Source organism: Trachypithecus francoisi, unplaced genomic scaffold (genome assembly GCF_009764315.1).
Source record: "Trachypithecus francoisi isolate TF-2019V2 unplaced genomic scaffold, Tfra_2.0 Lachesis_group10, whole genome shotgun sequence".
NCBI lineage: Eukaryota > Metazoa > Chordata > Mammalia > Primates > Cercopithecidae > Trachypithecus > Trachypithecus francoisi.
In genome coordinates, this window is record NW_022681455.1 from 85,855,521 (window position 1) to 85,878,033 (window position 22,513).

The 22,513-nt window shown below is 38.4% G+C and overlaps 1 protein-coding gene across 1 annotated transcript in view; it reads left to right on the forward strand.

The window, feature by feature from the left end:
* The first annotated feature begins 2,543 nt into the window (after positions 1 to 2,543).
* Positions 2,544 to 22,513, forward strand: part of LOC117088583 (kinesin light chain 2-like) — a 191,985-nt gene continuing 172,015 nt past the window's right edge. Inside the window, exon 1 of the mRNA XM_033219841.1 lies at positions 2,544 to 2,593. Coding sequence (XP_033075732.1) covers positions 2,544 to 2,593 — 50 coding nt within the window. The remainder of the gene's footprint in view (positions 2,594 to 22,513) is intronic.

Here is a 22,513-nt window from a genome sequence, read left to right on the forward strand (position 1 = left end):
CCAGTTTTCATCGGAAGTCGTTTCCTTACTCATCACAAGATCAGTGGCGCCTCTTAATAACACCTCAAAGAGTCCTCAAAGACAGATTTTCCAAACTGGGCAATATAGTGTAAGCTTTAACTCTCTGAAGTGAATGCACACGTTAGAGAGTATTTTCTTGGAACACTTCTTTCTGGGTTTTGCTTCAGGATATTTATCTTTTTGCGATAGTTTTCACTTTTTCACTTTTAGAAGAACCTTGTTCAAACACTGCCTTATGATGAAAGAGGTATAACCCCCTTTGTGGAATGCACACACCACAAAGCAGTTTCTCAGAAAGCTTCTCTCCAGTTTTTTTCTGACCATATCTCCTTTTACACCATATGCCTGAATGTGCTCCCAAGTGTCCCTTTGGGAATCTGTCCATGACACAGTCTCAAAACTACATAATATAAAGAAAAGTTTCTCTATGTGAGATGAATAGACATATCTATCACATAGCAGTTTCAAGAAAGCTTCTTTCCAGGTTTTTCTGTGTATATTTCCTTTTTCACCATAGCCGTCCATATACTCTCGAATGTCCCCTGGTAGCGTTTTCTCCAAACGGGATTCTGCAATACTCTATGAGAAGAAAACTATAACTCTAAGAGTGGAATTCACACGTCACAAAGCAGCTCCTCAGATATCTTCTCTGCAGTGTCTGTCTGAAGACATTTTTGTTTTCCCCGTAAGCCTCAAAGCGCTCCACAGTATCCCTTCGCTGACTCACATAAAAGAGTGTTAGAAAACTGCTCAATGAAAACAGAAGCTTAACTGTGTGAGTGGAATTCTTGAGAGCGTTCCCAAATGTCCTTGCTCAGGTTCCACAGAAACAGAGATATCAAACTGCTCAATCCAAAGAATGCTTTAACTCTATGAGATGATTACACACATCACAAAGCAGTTGCTCTGAAACTTCTCTGCAGTTTTCAGCAGAAGACGTTTCCTTTCTCACCACAAGCTCAGGGAAACCACTTAATATCACTTCACAAATTCCCCAGAGGCATAGCTTCCAAACTGGACAACGTAGTGTAAGCTTTAACTCTCTGAAATGAATGCACACTTCAGAGAGGAGTTTCTTAGAATGCTTCTTTCCTGGTTTTAATTCAGGATATTTCACATTTCACCAAAATCTTCAATTCGCTGAAAAATATCACCTTTTCAGTTTTACAGGAACAGTGTTCAAAAACTGCCATATGAGAAAAGATGTAGAATTCCCTGAGTGTAATGCAAACATCACAAAGCAGTTTCTCAGAAAGCTTCTCTCCAGTTTTTTGGGAAGATATCTATTTCCTCACAGGCCTGAATGTGTTCCCTAATGTCCCTTCGCATTTCTGTCCATTACACAGTTTCAGAACTGCATAATTGAAAAAAATTTTATCTATGCAGGTGAATAGAGATATCTACCAAAACGCAGTTTCACAGAAAGCTTCTTTCCAGTATTTGTCTGATGATATTTCCTTTTTCACCATAGCAGTCCAAATATTCCCGAATGTCCCCTTGTAGCTTTTTCTTGAAACGGGATTCCCCAATCTTCTAGGAGAAATAAGTATAACTCTGTGATTGGAATGCACATGTCACAAAGCAGCTCCTCGGAAATCTTCTCTGCAGTATGTATCTGAAGATGTTTCCTTTTCCATCGAAAGCTTCAAAGCACTCCAGCATATCACTTCACAGACTAAACAAAAACAGTGTTAGAATACCGCTCAATGAAAACAGAAGGTTAGCAGTGCAAGTGGACTTCACGTGACAAAGAGCAGTTTCACAGAAAGTTTTCTTCTGTTTTTTATCTGAGGGTGTTTCTTTTTCAGCATATTCTTAAGAAAGTTCCCAAATGTCCTTTCTCAGGTTCCACAGAAACAGTGAGTTCAAACTGCTCAATTCAAAGAATGATTTAATTCTAGAGATGCGTACACACATTACAAAGCAGTTACTCCGAAAGATTCTGTCCAGTTTTCATTGGAAGGCTTTTCCTTTCTCACCACAAGCCTCCAGGCGCCACTTAATATGCCTTCACAGATTCTTGAAAGACAGAGTTTCTAAATGGGGCAATGTAGTGTAAACTTTAACTCTCTGAAATGCCTGCACACGTCAGAGTGCAGTTTCTTGGAATGCTTCTTTCTGGGTTTTATTTCAGGATATTTCACTTTTCGGCATAGTCTTCAATTTACTGCAAAATATCGCTTTTTCCATTTTACAGGAACAGTGTTCAAACACTGCCTTTTGAGAAAAGAGGTATAAATCCCTGAGTGGAATGCACACATCTCAAAGCACTTTCTCAGACAGCGTCTCTCCGTTTTTTATCTGAAGATAACTCCATTTTCACCGTATGCCTGAATGTCCTGCAAAAAATCCCTTCACGAATCCGTCCATGGCAGACTTTAAAAACTACGTAATAGAAAGAAAGTTTTATCCATGTGAGATGAATAGGCATATCTATCACAAAGCAGTTTCACAGAAAGCTTCTTTCCAGTTTTTCTCTGAGGATAGTTCCTTTTTCACCCTAGCTTTTCATATACTCCCGAATGTCCCCTGGTCGCTTTTTCTCCAAACGAGATATCCCGTTCCTCTGTGAGTAGAATGCACAATTCACAAAGTCACTCCTCAGAAATCTTCCCCCAGTATCTATTTAAAGATATTTCCGTTTTCACTGGAAGCCTCAAATCGCTCCCGAGTATCCCTTAGCTGATTAACCTAAAACATTGTTAGAATATTGTTCAATGAAAACAGAATCTTAACTGTGCGAGTGGAATTCAAGCGACCTACAGAAGTTTCACAGACAGTTTCCTTCTGGCGTTTATCGGATGGTATTTCTTTTTCAGCATATTATTAAGAGCGTTCCCAAATGTCCTTTCTCAGGTATCAGAGAAACAACGAATTAAAACTGCTCAATCCAAAGAACAATTTAACTCTGTGAGATGAATACACACATCACAAAGCAGTTGCTGCGAAAGCTTCTCTCCAGTGTTCCTTGGACGTCGTTTCCTTTCTCAACACAAGCCTCCGGCTGTCACTTAATATCCATTTACAATTTCCTCAAAGGGAGAGTTTCCAAACTGGGCGACTTAGTGTAAGCTTTAACACTCGGAAATGAATGTACACGTCAGAGAGCAGTTTCTTGGAACGCTTTTTTCTGGGTTTTATTTCCGGATATTTCAATTTTCACCATAGACATCAATACGCTGCAAAATATCTCTTTTTCACTTTCACAGAACAGTGTTGAAACAGTGCCTTTTGAGAAAAGAGGTAAAAGTCCCTGAGTGGATTGCAGGTATCACAAAGCAGTTTCTCAGAGAGTGTCTCTCGAATTTTTATCTGAAGATATCTCCTCTTTCCCCACCAGCCTGTATGTGCTCCCGAATGTCCCTTTGCAAATCCGTCCATGATGCAGTTTCAAAACTGCGTAATAGAAAGACGGTTTCATCTCTGTGAGATGAATAGACATATCTGTCACAAAGCAGTTTCACAGAAGGTTTCTTTCCAGTTTTTGTCTGAGTATATTTGCTTTTCCACCATAGCAGTAAATATACTCTTGAATATCCCCAGTAACTATTTCTCCCAATGGGATTCCATAAACCACTATGAGAAGAAAAGTTTAACTCTGTGTGGCAAATGCATACGTCACAAAGCATTTCTTCATAAATCTCCTCTCGAATATCTATCTGAAGATATTTCCGTTTTCACTGTTAGCCTTAAAGCACTCCCGGTTTTCCCTTAGGTGACTCATGTAAAACAGTGTTAGGATACTGCTCAATGAAAACGGAAGCTTAACTGTGAGAGTGGGGTTGATATGACCTAGAGCGGTTTCACAGAGTGTTGCCTTCTGGTGTTCATTGGAGGATATTCCCTTTTCAGCATACTCTTAAGAGCGTTCCCAAATGTTCTTTCTCAGGTTCCACAGAAACAGTGATTTCAAACTACTCAATCCAAACAATGATGTAACACTACGAGATGAATACACACAGAACAAAGCAGCTGATCCGAAAGCTTCTCTCCAGCTTTCATCGGAAGTCTTTCCTTACTCAAAACAAGCCAAGGGGCGCCTCTTAATAACACCTCAAAGATTTCTCAAAGACAGAGATTCCAAAATGGGCAATGCATTGTAAGCTTTAACTCTCTGAAATGAATGCACACGTTAGAGAGCATTTTCTTGGAACGCTTCTTTCTGGGTTTTATTTCAGGATATTTCACTTTTCGCGATAGTTTTCAACGTGCTGCAAAATATCACTTTTTCACTTTTAGAAGAACCTTGTTCAAACACTGCCTTATGATGAAAAGGTATAACTCCCTCCGTGGAATGCACACACCACAAAGCAGTTTCTCAGAAAGCTTCTCTCCATTTTTTTTCTGACAATATCTCCTTTTACACCATATGCCTGAATGTGCTCCCAAACATCCCTTCCTGAATCTGTCCATGAGGCAGTTTCAAAATAGCATAATATAAAGAAAATTTTCTCTTTGTGAGATGAATATGCATGTGTATCACATAGCATTTCAACAGAAAGCTTCTTTCCAGTTTTTTTCTGAGTATATTTCCTTTTTCAACATAGCTGTACATATACTCTGGAATGTCCCCTGGTAGCGTTTTCTCCAAACGGGATTTCACAATAATCTATGAGTAGAAGTCTGTAACTCTATGGGTGGAATTCACACGTTACAAAGCAGCTCCTCAGATATTTTCTCTCCAGTATCTGTCTGATGATATTTTCGTTTTCACTGTAAGCCTCAAAGAGCTCCCGAGTATCCCTTAGCTGACTCACATAACAGAGTGTTAGAATACTGCTCAATGAAAACAGCAGCTTAACTGTGTGACTGGAATTCAAGCGGCATGTAGAAGTTTCACAGACTGTTTCCTTCTGGCGTTTATTGGATGGTATTTCTTTTACAGCATATCATTAAGAGAGTTCCCAAATGTCCTTTCTCAGGTATCACAGAAACAGCGTTTTAAAACTGTTCAATCAAAAGAACGATTTAACTCTATGAGATGAATACACACATCACAAACAGTTACTCCTAAAGTTTCTCTCCAGTTTTCATCGGAAGAAGTTGCCTTTCTCACCACAAGCCTCCGGGTGTCACTTAATATCCCTTCATAATTTTCTCAAAGACAGAGTTTCCAAACTGGTCGACTTAGTGTAAGCTTTAACCCTCTGAAATGAATGTACACGTCAGAGAGCAGTTTCTTGGAACGCTTTTTTCTCGGTTTTATTTCTGGATATTTCAATTTTCGCCATAGTCTTCAATACGCTACAAAATATCTCTTTTTCACTTTTACAGGAACAGTGTTCAAACACTGCCTTATGAGAAAAGAGGTATAACACCCTGAGTGGAATGCAGACATCACAGAGCAGTTTCTCAGAAAGTGTCTCTCGAATTTTTATCTGAAGATATCTCCTGTTTCCCCACCAACCTGTATATGCTCCTGAAAGTCCCTTTGCGAATCCGTCCATGATGTAGTTTCAAAACTGCGTAATAGGAAGATGGTTTCATCTATGTGAGTTGAATAGACATATCTGTCACAAGGCAGTTTCACAGAAAGTTTCTTTCCAATTTTTGTCTCAGGATGTTTCCTTTTCTACCATAGCAGTAAATATACTCCTGAATGTCCCCAGTAGCTATTTCTCCCAAAGGGATTCCATAAACCCATATGAGAAGAAAAGTTTAACTCTGTGTGCAAAATGCATACGTCACAAAGAATTTCTTTATAAAGCTCCTCTCGAGTATGTATCTGAAGATATTTTCGTTTTCACCGTTTCCCTCAACGCGCTCCCGATTATCCCTTAGCTGATCCATTTAAAACACTGTTCGGATACTACTCAATGAAAACGGAAGCTTAATTGTGCGAGTGGACTTGATATGTCCAAAAGCGGTTTCACAGAATGATTCCTTCTGGTTTTTATCGGAAGATATTTCCTTTTCAGCATATTCTTAAGAGCGTTCCCAAATGTTCTTTCTCAGGTTCCACAGAAACAGTGATTTCAAACTGCTCAATCCAAAGAATGATGTAACTCAATGAGATGAATACACCCATCACAAATCAGGTGCTCCTAAAGCTTCTTTCCTGTTTTCATCAGAAGTCGTTTCCTTACTCACCACAAACCCATGGGTATCTCATACTAACATCTCAAAGATTACTCAAAGACAGAGTTTCCCAACTAGGCAATGTAATTTAAGCTTTAACTCTCTGAAATGAATGCACACGTTAGAGAGCATTTTCTTGGAACGCTTCTTTCTGGGTTTCGTTTCAGGATATCTCACTTTTCGCAATAGTTTACAATGCGCTTCAATATATCACATTTTCACTTTTAGAAGAACATTGCTCAAACACTGACTTATGATGAAAGAGGTATAACTCCCTCAGTGGAATGCACACAACAAAAGCAGTTTCTCACAAATCTTCTCTCCAGTTTTTTTCTGATGATATCTCCTTTTACACCATACACCTGAATGTGCTCCCAAATATCCCTTTGCAAATCTGTCCATGATGCAGTTTCAAAACTGTGTAATACAAAGAAAACTTTCTCTATGTGAAATGAATAGATATATCTATCACATAGCAGTTTCAAAGAAAGATTCCTTCCGGTTTTTTTCTGAGTATATTTCCTTTTACACCATAGCCATCCATATACTCTCGAATGTCCCCTAATAGTGTCTTCTCCAAACGGGATTCCGAAATACTCTATGAGAAGAAAAGTATAACTCTATGAGTGGAAATCACACGTCACAAAGCAGCTCTTCAGATATCTTCTCTCCAGTATCTCTCTGAAGGTATTTTCATTTTCACCGTAAGCCTAAAAACGCTCCCGAGTATCCCTTAGCTGACTCACCTAAAAGAGTGTTAGAATATTGCTCAATTAAAACAGAAGCTTAACTCTGCGAGTGGAATTCACATGACCAAGAGCAGTATCACAGAGTGTTTCCTTCTCTTTTTTATTGGAGGCTATTTCTTTTTCACATAATCTTGAGAGCATTCCCAAATGTCCTTGCTCAGGTTCCACAGAAACGGAGATATCAACCTGCTCAATGCAAAGAATGATTTAACTCTATGAGATGATTATACACAACACAAAGGAGTTACTGTGAAAGCTTCTCTGCAGTTTTCACTGGAAGACGTTTCCTTTCTCACCATAAGCCCAAGGGAACCACTTAATATCCCTTCACAAATTCCTCAAAGACAGACCTTCCATTCTGGGCAAAGTAGTGTAAGCTTTAACGCTCTGAAGTGAATGCACACGTCAGAGAGGAGTTTCTTAGAACGCTTCTTTCCTGGTTTTAATTCAGGATATTTCACATTTCACCAAATCTTCAATTCGCTGCAAAATATCACTTTTTCAGTTTTACAGGAACAGTGTTCAAAAACTGCCCTATGAAAAACGAGGTATAATTTCCTGAGTGGGATGCACACATCACAAAGCAGTTTCTCAGAAAGCTTCTCTCCAGGTTTTACGTGAAGATGTCTCCTTTTTCCCCACAGGCCTGAATGTGCTCCATAATGTCCCTTCGCGTTTCCGTCCATTAGGCAGTTTCAAAACTGCATAATAGAAGAAACTTTTATCTATTGGAGGTGAGTAGACATATCTACCACAACGCAGTTTCAGAGAAAGCTTCTTTTTCTGATGATATTTCCTTTTTCACCATAACAGTCCGTATATTCCCGAATGTCCCCTTGTAGCTTTTTCTGCAAACGAGATTCCCCAATCTTCCAGGAGAAAAAAAGTATAAACCTGGGAGTGGAATGCACATGTCACAAAGCAGCTACTCAGAAGTCTTCTCTCCGGTATGTATCTGAAGATATTTCCTTTTTCACCAAAAACCTCACTGCACTCTAGTATATCACTTCACAGACTAAACAAAAACAGTGTTAGAATACTGCTCAATGAAAACAGAAGGTTAACTGTGCGAGTGGACTTCACGTGACAAAGAGCAGTTTCACAGACAGTTTTCTTCTGTTTTTTTATCATAGGGTATTTCTTTTTCAGCATATTCTTCAGAGCATTCCCAAATGTCCTTTCTCAGGTTCCACAGAAACAGTGAGTTCAAACTGCTCAATCCAAAGAATGATTTAATTCTATGAGATGCATACACACATTACAAAGCAGTTACTCTGAAAGATTCTGTCCCGTTTCAAGGGAAGGCATTTACTTTCTCACCAAAAGCCTTCGGGCGCCACTTAGTATCGCTTCACAGATTCTTCAAAGAGTTTCCAAATGGGGCGACATAGTGTCAACTTTAATTCTCTGAAATGAATGCCCACATCAGAGCCCAGTTTCTTGGAATCCTTCTTTCTGGGTTTTATTTCACGATATTTCACTTTTTGCCGTAGTCTTCAATGCACTGCAAAATATCACTTTCTCAGTTTTACAGGAACAGTGTTCAAACACTACCTTATGAGAAAAGAGGTATAAATCCCTGAGTGGAATGCACACATCTCAAAGCACTTTCTCAGACAGCTGGTCTCCAGTTTTTATCTGAAGACAACTCCCTTTTCACCATATGCCTTAATATATTGCCGAACGTTTCTTAGCGAGTCCGTCCATGGCAGACTTTCAAGCTTTAACTCTCTGAAATGAATGCACACGTTAGAGTGCATTTCCTTGGAACGCTTCTTTCTGGGTTTTATTTCAGGATATTGCACTTTTTGCGATAGTTTTCAACGCGCTGCAAAAGATCACTTTTTCACTTTTAGAAGCACCTTGTTCAAACACTGCCTTAGGATGAAAGGGGTGTAACTCCCTCCGTGGAATGCACACACCACAAAGCAGTTTCTCAGAAAGCTTCTCTTCAGTTTTTTTCTGACGATATCTCCTTTTACACCATATGCCTGAATATGTTCCCAAATGTCCCTTCGGGAATCTAAATGATGCAATTTCAAAACTGCGTAATATAAAGAAAATATTCTCTATGTGAGATGAATAGACATATCTATCACATAGTAGTTTCACAGAAAGCATCTTTCCAGTTTTTTCTGAGTATACTTCCTTTTTTGACCATAGCCGTCCATATACTCTGGACTGTCCCCTGGTAGTGTTTTCTCCAAACGGAATTCTGCAATACTCTCTGAGAAGAAAACTATCATAGGGTATTTCACACGTCACAAAGCAGCTCCTCAGATATCTTCTCTCCAGTATCTGTCTGAAAGTATTTTCGTTTTCATCGTAAGTCTCAAAGTGCTCCCAAGTATCCCTTACCTGACTCACCTTAAAGAGTGTTAGAATACTGCTCAATGAAAACAGCAGCTTAACCGTGGGAGTGGAATTCACCTGACCTAGAGCAGTATCACAGAGTGTTTCCTTCTCTTTTTTATTGGAGGCTATTTCTTTTTCACATATTATTGAGAGCATTCCCAAATGTCCTTGCTCAGGTTCCACAGAAACAGAGATATTAAACTGCTCAATCCAAAGAATTATTTAACTCTATGAGATGATTCACACATCACAAAGCAGTTGCTCTGAAATCTTCTCTGCAGTTTTCATCGGAAGACATTTCCTTTCTCATCATAAGCCGAGGGGAACCACTTAATATCCCATCACAAATTCCTGAAAGACAGAGCTTCCAAACTGGGCAACGTAGTGCAAGTCTTAACTCTCTGAAATGAATGCACACGTGAGAGAGGAGTTTCTTAGAACTCTTCTTTCCTGGTTTTAATTCAGGATACTTCACATTAGGCCAAAGTCTTAAATTTGCTGCAAAATATCACTTTTTCAGTTTTACAAGAAAGGAGTTCTAAATCTGCCTTATGAGAAAAGAGGTTTAATTCCCTGAGTGGAATGCACATATCACAAAACAATTTCTCAGAAAGCTTCTCTCCACTTTTTATGTGAAAATATCTCCTATTTCCCCACAGGCCTGAATGTGCTCCCTAATGTACCTGCGCATTTCCGTCCATTACGCAGTTTCAAAACTGCATAATAGAAAAAAGTTTTATCTATGGGAGGTGAATAGACATATCTACCACAACTCAGTTTCACAGAAAGCTTCTTTCCAGTCTTTGTCTGATATTATTTCCTTTTCCACCATAGCAGTCCGTATATTCGCAAATGTCCCCTTGTAGCTTTTTCTACAAACGGGATTCCCCAATCTTCTAGGAGAAAAAAAGTATAACCCTGTGATTGGACTGCACATGTCACAAAGCAGCTCCTCAGAAATCTTCTCTCCGGTATGTATCTGAAGATGTTTCCTTTTTCACCGAAAGCCTCACAACACTCCAGTATATCACTTCACAGACTAAACAAAAACAGTGTTAGAATACTGTTCAATGAAAACAGAACCTTAACTGTGCGAGTGGACTTCACATGACAAAAAGCAGTTTCACAGAATGCTGTCTTCTTTTTTTTATTGGAGGGTATTTCTTTCTCAGCATATTCATAAGAGCGCTCTCAAATGTCCTTCCTCTTGTTCCACAGAAACAGTGAGTTCAAACTGCTCAATCCAAAGAATGATTTGATTCTAAGAGATGCTTACACACATTACAAAGGAGTGACTCTGAAAGATTCTGTCTGGTTTTCATCGGAAGGCTTTTCCTTTCTCACCACAAGCCTCTGGGCGCCACTTAACATGCCTTCACAGATACTGCAAAGACAGAATTTCCAAACGGGGCAACATAGTGTAAACTTTAAATCTCTGAAATGAATGCACAGCTCAGAACGCAGTTTATTGGAATCCTTCTTTCTGGGGTTTATTTCAGGATATTTCACTTTTCGCCACAGTCTTCAATGCGCTGCAAAATATCACTTTCTCAGTTTTACAGGAACAGTGTTAAAACACTGCCTTATGAGAAAAGAGGTAAAAATCCCTGAGTGCAATGCACACATCTCAAAGCACTTTATCAGACAGCTTCTTTCCATTTTTTATCTGAAGATAACTCCCTTTTCACCGTATGCCTGAACGTCCTGCCGAACGTCCCTTCATGAATCCATCCATGGTGGACTTTCAAAACTGTGTAATAGGAAGAAAGTCTCATCCATGTGAGATGAATAGACATATCTATCACAAAGCAGTTTCACAGAAAGCTTCTTTCCAGTTTTTGTCTGAGGATAGTTCCTTTTTCATCATAGCCTTTCATATACTCCCGAATGTCCCCTGGTCGCTTTTTCTCCAAATGGGATTTCCCATTCTTCTATGAGAAGAAAAGTATATCTCTGTGAGTAGAATGCACAAGTCATTAAGCCTTTTAGGGAAATCTTCCTCCAGTATCTATCTAAAGGTATTTCCGTTTTCACCGGAAGCCTCAAATCGCTTCCAAGTATCCCTTAGCTGATTAACCTAAAGCATTGTTAAAATACTGCTCAATGAAAACAGAAGCTTAACTGTGCAAGTGGAATTCACGTGACCTACAGAAGGTTCACAGACAGTTTCCTTCTGGCATTTATCGGATGGTATTTCTTTTTCAGCATATTGTTAAGAGCATTCCCTAAATGTCCTTTCTCAGGTGCCAGAGAAACAGAGATTTAAAACAGCTCAATACAAAGAATGATTTAACTCGATGAGATGATTACACACATCACAAAGCAGTGGCTCCAAAAGTTTCCCTCCAGTTTTCATCGGAGACATTTCCTTTTTCACAACATGCGTCCAGGTATCATTTAATATCACTTCACAATTTCCTCAAAGACAGAGTTTCCAAACTGAGCGGGTTAGTGTAAGCTTTAACACTCGGAAGTGAATGTACACGTGAGAGAGCAGTTTCTTGGAACGCTTTTTTCTGGGTTTTCTTTCCAGATATTTTAATTTTCGCCATAGTATTCAATACACTGCAAAATATCTCTTTTTCACTTTTACAGGAGCAGTGTTCAAACACTGCATTGTGAGAAAAGAGGTATAACTCCCTGAGTGGATTGCAGACGTCACAAAGCAGTTTCTCAGAAAGTTTCTCTAGAATATTTATCTGAAGATATCTCCTGTCTCCCCACCAGCCTGTATGTGCTCCCGAATGTCCCTTCGCGAATCCGTCCATGATGCAGTTTTAAAACTGCGTAATAGAAAGACCATTACATCTATGTGAGATGAAAAGACCTATCTGTCACAAAGCAGTTTCACAGAAAGTTTCTTTCCAGTTTTTGTCTGAGGATATTTCCTTTTCCACCATAGCAGTAAATATACTCCTGAATGTCTCCGGTAGGTATTTCTCCTAACGGGATTCCATAAACCCCTATGAGAAGAAATGTTTAACTCTGTGTGGGAAATGTATACATCGCAAAGCATTTCTTCATGAATCTCCTCTCAAGCATCTATCTGAATATATTTTCGTTTTCACCCTCAGTGTCAAAGCGCTCCCGATTATCCTTTAGCTGACTCACGTAAAACAGTGTAAGGATACTGCTCAATGAAAACGGAAGCTTAAGTGTGCGAGCAGACTTGATATGACCGAGAGCGGTTTCACAGAATGTTTCCTTCTGGATTTTAATGGAGGATACTTCTTTTTCAGCACGTTCTTAAGAGCGTTCCCGAATGGTCTTTCTCACGTTCCACAGAAAGAGTGATTTCAATCTGCTAAATTCAAAGAATAATGTAACTCTACGAGATGAATACACACGTCACAGAGCAGTTGCTCTGAAAGTTTCTCTTCAGTTTTCATCAGAAGCCGTTTCCTTGCTCACCACAAGCCCAGGGGCGCCTCTTAATAACACCTCAAAGATTCCTCAAAGACTGATTTTCCAAACTGGGCAATGTAGTGCAAGCTTTAACTCTCTGAAATGCATGCACACGTCAGAACGCAGTTTCTTGAAATCCTTCTTTCTGGGTTTTATTTCAGGATATTTCACTTTTCACCATAGTCTTTCATATACTCCCGAAATCTTCCTCCAGTATCTATGTAACGATATTTCCATTTTCACCAGAATCCCCAAATCGCTCTCGAGTATCCCTTAGCTGATTAACTTAAAACATTGTTAGAATACTGCTCAATGAAAACAGAAGCTTAACTGTGCGAGGGGAATTCAAGCGACCTAGAGAAGTTTCACAGACAGTTTCCTTCTGGCATTTATCGGATGGTATTTCTTTTTCAGCGTATTATTAAGAGCTTTCCCAAATGTCCTTTCTCAGGTATCACAGAAACAGCGATTTAAAACTGCTCAACCCATAGAACGATTAAACTCTATGAGATGAATACACACATCACAAAGCAGTTGCTCCAAAAGTTTGTCTCCAGTTTTCATCGGAAGACATTTCCTTTCTCACCACAAGCCTCCGGTTGTCACTTAATTTCCCTTCACAATTTCCTCAAAGACAGAGTTTCCAAACTGGGCTACTTAGTGTAAGCTTTAACACTCTGAAATGAATGTACCCATCAGAGGGCAGTTTCTTGGAATGCTTTTTTCTGGGTTTTATTTCCGGATATTTCAATTTTCGCCTTAGTCTTCAATAGGCTGTAAAATATCTCTTTTTCAATGTTCAGAATCAATGTTCAAATACTGCCTTGTGAGAAAGAAGTATAACTCCCTGAGTGGAATGGAGACGTCACACAGCAGTTTCTCAGAAAGCTTCTCTCCAATTGTTATCTGGAGATATCTCCTGTTTCCCCATCAGCCTTTATGTGCTCCTGAACATCCCTTCGAGAATCCATCCATGATGCATTTTCATAACTGCATAATAGAAAGACGGTTTCATCTATGTGAGATGAATAGACATCTCTGTCACCAAGCAGTTTCACAGAAAGTTTCTTTCAAGTTTTTGACTCAGGGTATTTCCTTTTCCACCATAGCAGTAAATATACTCCTGAATGTCCCCAGTAGCTATTTCTCTGAACGGGAATCCATAAACCCCTATGAGAAGTAAAGTTTATCTCTGTGTGGGAAATGCATATGTCACAAAGCCTTTCTTCATAAATCTCTTCTCAAGTATCTATCTGAAGATATTTCCATTTTCACCATTAGCCTCAAAGCGCTCCCAATTATCCCTTAGCTGACTCACTTAAAACAGTGTTAGAATACTGCTCAATGATAATGGAAGCTTAACTGTACAAGAGGAGTTGATACGACCTAGAGTGATTTCACAGAATGTTTCCCTCTGGTTTTTATCGGAGGATATTTCTTTTTCAGCATATTCTTAAGAGTGTTCCCAAATGTTCTTTCTCAGGTTCCACAGACACAGTGATTTCAAACTGCTGAATCCAAAGAGTGATGTAACTTTATGAGATGAATACACACATCACAAAGCAGTTGCTCAAAAGTTTGTCTCCAGTTTTTATCTGAAGACGTTTCCTTTCTCACCACAAACCCCCAGGTGTCAGTTAATATCCCTTCACAATTTCCTCAAAGACTGAGTTTCCAAACTGGGCGACTTAGTGTAAGCGTTAACACTCTCAAATGAATGTGTACTTTAGAGAGCAGTTTCTTGGAATGCTTTTTCCTGTGTTTTATTTCCGGATATTTCCATAGTCTTCAATATGCTGCAAAATATCTCTTTTTCACTTTTACAGGAACAGTGTCCGAACACTGCTTTGTGAGAAAAGTGGTATAACTCCCTGAGCGGAATGCACACATCACAAAGTAGTTTCTCAGAATGTTTCTCTCCAATTTTTACCTGAAGATATCTCCTGCTTCCCCACCAGCCTGTATGTGCTCCCGAATGTCCCTGCGTGAATCCATCCATGATGCAGTTTCAAAAATGCATAAGAGAAAGATGGTTTCTTCTATGTGAAATGAATACACATATCTGTCACAAAGCAGTTTCACAGAAAGTTTCTTTCCAGTTTTTGTCTGAGGATATTTCCTTTTCCACCATAGCAGTAATATACTCCTGAATGTCCCTGGTAGGTATTTCTCCCAATGGGATTCCATAAACCCCGATGAGAAGAAAAGTTTAACTCTGTGTGGGAAATACATACATCACAAAGCATTTCTTCATAAATCACCTCTCTATTACCTATCTGAAGATATTTCCGTTTTTACTGTTATCCTCGAAGGACTCCCGATTATCCCTTAGCTGACCAATGTAAAACAGTTTTAGGATACTGCTCAATGTAAAAGGAAGCTTAACTGTGCGAATGGACTTAATATGACCTAGAGTGGTTTCACAGAATGTTTCCTTCTCGTTTTTATTGGAGGATACTTCTTTTTCAGCATATTCTTAAGAGGGTAAGCAAAAACCCTTTCTCAGTTTCCACAGAAACAGTGAGTTCAAACTGCTCAATTCAAAGAATGACTTAATTCTATGAGATGTGTACACACATTACAAAGCAGTTACACAGAAAGATTCTGTCCAGTTTTCATCAGAAGGAGTTTCCTTTCTCACCACAAGCCTCCGGGAGCCACGTAATATCCCTTCACAGATTCTTCAAAGACAGAGTTTTCAAACTGGGCAATGTAGTGTAAAGTTTACCTCTCTGAAATGAATGCACACCTTAGAACGCAGTTTCTTGGAATCCTTCTTTCTGGGTTTTATTTCAGGATATTTCACTTTTAGCCACAGTCTTCAACACACTGCAAAATATCACTTTTTCACTTTTAGAAGAACCTTGTTCAAACACTGCCTTATGATGAAAGAGGTATAACTCCCTCTGTGGAATGCACACACCACAAAGCTGTTTCTCAGAAAGCTCCTCTCCAGTTTTATTCTGATGATATCTCCTTTTACACCATACACCTAAATGTGCTCCCAAATGTCCCTTTGCGAATCTGTCCATGACTCAGTTTCAAAACTGCATAATATAAAGAAAATTTTCTCTATGTGAGATGAATAGACATATCTATCACATAGCAGTTTCACAGAAAGCTTCTTTCCAGTTTTTCTCTGAGTATATTTCTTTTTTCACCATAGCCGTCTTTATACACTCCAATGTCCCCTGGTAGCGTTTTCTCCAAACGGCATTCCACAATACTCTATGAGAAGAAAAATAGAACTCTATGAGTGGAATTCACACATCACAAAGCAGCTCTTCAGATATCTTCTCTCCAGTATCTGTATGAAGATATTTTCGTTTTCACTGTAAGTCTCAAAGTGCTCACGAGAACTTCTTTTCATTGAGACGTTTCCTAACATTTTTGCGTGGAATCTGCAATGGGATATTCATGAGCACATTGAGGCCTATGGTGAAAAATAAAATATCTGTAGACAAAAATAGAAAGAAGCTTTCATAGAAAGTGCTTTGTGATTTGTGAATTCATGTCATAGAATTACACAATCCTTTTCATGAAGCATGTTGTTTGCACTGTTTTTGTGGAATTTGGAAAGAGATATTCATGAGAGCATTGAGGCAAATGATGACAAAGAAATTATCCTCAAACAAAAACTAGAAGGAAGCTTTCTGAGAAACTGCTTTGTGACGTGTGTATTCACATCACAGACTTACAGGATTCTATTCTTGGGGTAGTTTGCTAACACAGTTTTCATGGAATCTGCAATAGGGTATTTTCTGAGTGCATTGAAGCCTCCCAATGACAAAGGAAATAACCTCTGACAAAAACCAAAATAACCTTTTGGTCATACTGCTTTCTCTTTTCATTGAGAAGTTTGCTAACACTTTTTTCGTGGGATCTGCCTTGGGATATTCAAGAGCGCCTTGAAGAATATGATAAAAAAGGAAATATCCTCAGATAAAAACTAGAAAGAAACTTTATGAGAAACAGCTTTGTGATATGTGAATTCATGTTACAGAGATACACTATTCTTTTCGTGGATCAGTTTGGTAGAACTGCTTTTGGGGAATCAGAGAAGGGGCATTTTAAATGGCATTGAAGCCTATGGTGACAAAGGAAATATCTTCAGATAAAAGCTCGAATGAAGCTTTCTGAGAAAGTTCTTAGAGATGTGTGAATTCATCTCACAGATTTACACCTTTATTTTCATGAAGCAGTTTGTTAGCACTGTTTTTGTGGAATCTGAAAAGGGATATTTTGGAGTGCATTGAGGCCTATGGTGATAAATGAAATATCCTCAGATGAAAACTAGAAAAAGATTTCTGAGAAACTGCTTTGTGATGTGTGAATTCATCTCAGAGTTACACTGTTCATTTCATTGTGCAGTTTGCAAACACTGTTGTCTTGGAATCTGCAAAGGGATATTTCAGAGCACATTGAAGCTTATAGTGACAATGGAAATATCCAATATAAAAACGTGAAAGAAGCTTTTTGAGAAATGCGTTATGATGTGTTAATTCATCTCACGAAGTTACAAGGTTCTTTTCATGGATAAGTTTGGTGGCACGGTTTTTGGGAAATCTGAGAAGGGATATTTTGGATTGCAATGAAGCCAATGGTGACTAAGGAAATATCCTCAGAAGAAACTATAAAGAAGGTTTCTGAGAAAGTTCTTCATGATGGGTGAATTCATCACAAAGAGTTACACCTTTGCTTTCTTTGAGAAGTATGGTAGCACTGTTTTTATGGAATCTGTAAAGGGATATTTGGGAGCACATAGAGAAGAAATGGAAAAGAAATTTCTCCAGGGAAAAACTGGAGAGAAGCTTTCGCAGAAACTCCTTTGTGATGTGTGCATTCATCTCAATGAGCTAAACGTTTCTGTTCAGGGAGGACTTTGGCATCATTGCTTTTGTGGTGTCTGAGAAGGGATATTTGGGAGCTCATTGAAGCCTATGGTGACATAGGAAATATCCTCAGATGAAAACCAAAAAGATGCTTTCTGAGAAACTGCTTTACAAAGTGTGAATTCATCTCACAGATTTAAACCTTTCTTTTCATGGAACATTTGGCTAACCCTATTTTCGTGGAATCTGCAAAGCAATATTTGCAAGCGCATTGAGGCAAATGGTGAAAAAGCTGGAAAACACTGTATTTGTCGAATCTGCAGTAGAATACTTGGGAGCACATTGAAGTCTGTGGTGATAAAGGAAAGAAGCTTTCTGAGAAACTGCTTTATGATGTTTGAATTCATCTCACAGAGTTACACTCATCTCTTCAATGAGCAGGTTGCCAACACTGCTCCTGGAAACTGTATTGTGATATTTCGGAATGCATTGAAGCTGATATTGACAAAGGAAATGTCCTCAGACAAAAACTAGAAAGAATTTTTCTGAGAAACTTCTTTGTGATTTGGGAATTCATCTCATAGAGGTACATGATTCTTTTCATGGAGCAGTTGGGTAGCACTGTTTCTGTTGAAACTGAGAATGGATACGTTGGACCGCATTGAACCATAGGTTTACAAAGGAAGTAACCTCAGATAAAAACTAGAAAGATGCTTTCTGTGAAAGTTCTTTGTGATATGTGAATTCATCTCACAGAGATAGACATTTCTTTTCATGGAGACATATGCTAACATGTTTTCCTGGAATCTGAAAGGGGATATTTACAGCTCTTTGAGGTATATGGTGAAAAAGTAAATATCCTCAGATTAAAACTAGAAAGAATCTTTCTGAGAAACTGCTTTGTAATGTGTTGATTCATCTCACCGTGTTACACGATCCTTTTCATGGATCAGTTTGGTAGCAGTGTTTTTGGGGAATCTGAGAAGGAATATTTTGGATTGCATTGAAGCCTGTGGTGAAAAAGGAAATATCCTCAGATAAAAACTAAAAAGAAGTTTTCTCAGAAAGTTGTTTCTGATGTGTTAATTAGTTTCACAGAGTTACACCTTCGTTTTCATGGAGCAGTTTGCTAACACTGTTTTCCTGTAATCTGCAAAGGGATATTTGGGAGTGCATTGAGGCCTACAGTGAAAAAGGAAATATCCTCAGATAAAAACTGGAAAGAATCTTTTGGAGAAACTGCATTGTGATATCTGAGTTCATCTCACAGAGTTACACCATTTTTTTCATGGATCAGTTTGGTAGCACTATTTTTGGGGAATCTGAGAAGGGATATTATGAATCACATTGAAGCCTATGGTGACAAAGGAAATATCCTCAGATAAAATCTATAAAGTTACGTTCTGAGAATCTACTTTGTGATGTATGAATTCAGCTCACAGAGTTATATCGTTGTTTTCATTGAGCAGTTTGCTCACCCTGTTTTCGTGGAATCTGCCAAAGGTTATTTGGGAGTGCATTGAAGCCTATGGTCACAAAGGAAATATCCTCAGATAAAAACCAAAAGGAAGCTTTCTGAGAAACTCCTTTGTGATGTATTAATTCAGCTCACAGAGTTCCACAATCTTTTTCTAGGATCAGATTGGTTGTAATGTTTTTGGGGAATCTGAGAAGGGATATTTTGAATCATTTTGAAGCCTACAGTGACAAAGGAAATATCCTCAGATAAAATCTATAAAGCTACATTCTGATAATCTTCTTTGTGATGTGTAAATTCATCTCACAGAGTTACACCATTCTTTTCATGGAAAAGTTTTGAAGCACTGTTTTTGGGAATCTGAGAAGGGATATTTTGGATCACATTGAAGCCAGGGGTGACAAAGAAAATATCTCCAGAAAACACTAGAATGAAGCTTTATGTGATACTTTTTGTGATGTGTGAATTCATCTAACAGAGATACACGATTCTTTTCTTGGAGCTGTTTGCTAACAATGTTTTCGGGGAATGTGCAATAGGATATTTGGGAGCACATTGAAGACTAATACTAGAAAGAAGCTCTCTGAGAAACTGCTTTGTGATGACTGAATTCATCTCACCAATTTACACTTTTCTTTTCATGGAGCAGTTTGCTAACACTGTTTTCATGAAATCTGCAAAGGGATATTTGGGTGCACTTTGAGGCCTACGGTCAAAAAGGAAATATCCTCAGATAAAAACTAGAGAGAAGCTTTCTGAGAAACTGCTTTGTGATGTGTAAATTCATCTTCCTCAGTTACACAGTTCTTTTCATTGAACAATTTTCTATCACTGTTTTCTGGTTATCTGCAATGGGATATTTTGGAGCACATTTAAGCTTATGGAGAGAAAGGAAGTATCCACATATAAAAAACAGAGGGAAGATTTCTGAGAAACTGCTTTGTGATGTTTTAATTCCTCTCACACTGTTACACGATCTGTTTTATGGTTTAGTTTGGTAGCAGTGTTTATGGGGAATCTGAGAAGGGATATTCTGGATTGCATTGAAGCCTATGGTGAAAAAGGAAATATCCTCAGATAAAAACTAGAAAGTAGCGTTCTGAGAAAGTTCTTTGGGATGTGTGAATTCATCTCACAGAGTTACACCGTTCTTTTCATGGAGACGTCTGATAACACTGTTTTCATGGAATCTGCAATAGGATATTTGGGAGCACTTTGAAGCCTATCGTGACAAAGGAAATATCCTCAGATAAACACCAAAAATAAATTTTCTGTGACATTGCTTTGTGATGTGTGAATTCATCTCACATTCTTTTCATGGAGAAGTTTGCTAACATTCTTTATTTTTTAATATGCAAAGGGATATTCGGGAGCACATTATTGAGGAATATGGTGAAAAAGGAAATATCCTCAAATAAAAACTAGAAAGAAATTGTCTGAGAGACATCTGTGTAATATGTAAATTTATCTCACCGAGTTACACCGTTCTTTTCATGGAACAGTTTCATAGTACTGTTTTTGGGGAATCTGAGTAGGGATATTTTGGGTTGCATTGAATCCTATGGTGACAATGGAAATATACTCAGACAAAAAACAAAGAGAAGTTTTCTGAGACACTGCTTTGTGATGTGTGAATTCAACTCACACATTTACACCTTTCTGTTCATGGAACAGTTTGCTAAAACTGTATTCCTGGAATCTGCAAAGGGATATTCATGAGCACATTGAGGGAAACGGTGAAAAAGGAAATATCTTCAAACAAAAACTAGAAAGAGACTATCTGAGAAACTACTTTGTGATTTATAAATTCATCACACAGAGTTACACGATTATTTTCATGGAGCAATTTGGTAGCACTCGTTTTGGGGAATCTAAGAAGGGATATTTTGCATTGCATTAAAGCCTATGGTGACAAAGGAAATATCCTCAGATAGAAACTAGAAAGAAAATTTCCGGGAAATTTCATTCTGATGTGTAAATTCATCTCACAGAGTTACACCAGTATTTACATTGAGAGGTTTCACAACACTATTTTCTTGGAATCTGTAATGGGATACTCCAGAGTGCACTGAAGAATATGGTGAAAAGAGAAATATCTTCATATAAAAACTAGAAACAAGCTTTCTGAGAAACAACTTTGTGATGTGTGAATTCATCTCATAGAGTAACACTATTCTTTGCATTGAGCAGTTTGCTTACACTGTTTTCTTGGAATCAGCATTCTGATATTTTGGAATGCATTGAAGCTTATGGACACAAAAGGAATATTTTCCTGGCCGGATGCCATGGCCCAAGCCTGTAATCACAGCACTTTGGGAGGCTGTAGTTTGAGTAGTTTGCTAACACAGTTTTCTTGGAATCTGCAATGGGATATTTCATAGGTGCTTTGAAGTATATGGTGACAAAGGAAATACCCTCATGTAAAAACCATAAAGAACCTTTCAGACAAACTGCTTTGTGATGTGTTAATTCGTTTCATCAAGTTGCATGATACTTTTCATAGAACAGTGTGGTATCACTGTTTTTGGGGTATCTGAGAAGGGATATTTTGGATCGCATTGAAGCATATGGTGACAAAAGAAATATCCTCAGATACAAACTAGAAAGAAGCTTTCTGAGAGACTGCTTTCTGATGTGTGAATTCATCTCACAGAGGTACACTGTTCTTTTCATTGAGCAGTTGGCTAATACTCTTTTCTTGGAATCTGCAAAGGGATATTTCAGAGGGCTTTGAAGCTTATAGCCACAAAGGAAATATCCTCATTCAAAAACTAGAAAGAAGCTTTCTGAGAAACTGCTTTGTGATTTGTAAATTCACCTCACAGGGTTACACGATTCCCTTCATGGATCAGTTTTCTAGCACTGTTTTTGGGGAATCTCAGGAAGGATATATTGGATCACATTGAAATCAGTGGTGACAAAGGAAACATCCTTAGATTAAAGACCAGAAAGAAACTGTCTGAGAAAGTTCTTTGTGATGTGTGAATTTATCTCATGGAATCTGGAATGGGATATTTTGGAGTGCAATGATTCCTGTAGTGAAAAAGTAAATATCCTCAGATAAAAACTAAAAGGAAGCTTTCTGAGAAACTTCTTTGTGATGCGTGAATTCATCTCACAGAGTCACGCCCTTCTTTTCATGGAGCAGTTAGCTAACACTGTTGTCTTTGGATCTGCAAAAGGATCTTTGGGAGCACATTGAGGCCTATGGAGACAAAGGAAATATCCTCAGATAAAAAATAGAAAGAAGCTTTCTGAGAAACTGCTTTGTGATGTGTCAATTCATCTCACAGATTTACATCTTCTTTTAATTGATCAGTTTGCTAACACTGTTTTCTTGGAATCTTCAATGGGCTCTTTCAGAGGGCATTGAAGCTTATAGTGACAAAGGAAATATCCTCATATAAAAACTAGAAAGAAGCTTTCTGAGAAACCTCTTTGTGATTCGTAAATTCATCTCACAGAGTTACATGATCCTTTTCATGTAACAGTTTGGTAGCACTGTTCTTGGGGAATTTGAGAAGGGATATTTTAGATTGCATTGAAGCCTATGGTCACAAAGGTAATATCCTCAAATAAAAACTAGACAGAAGCTT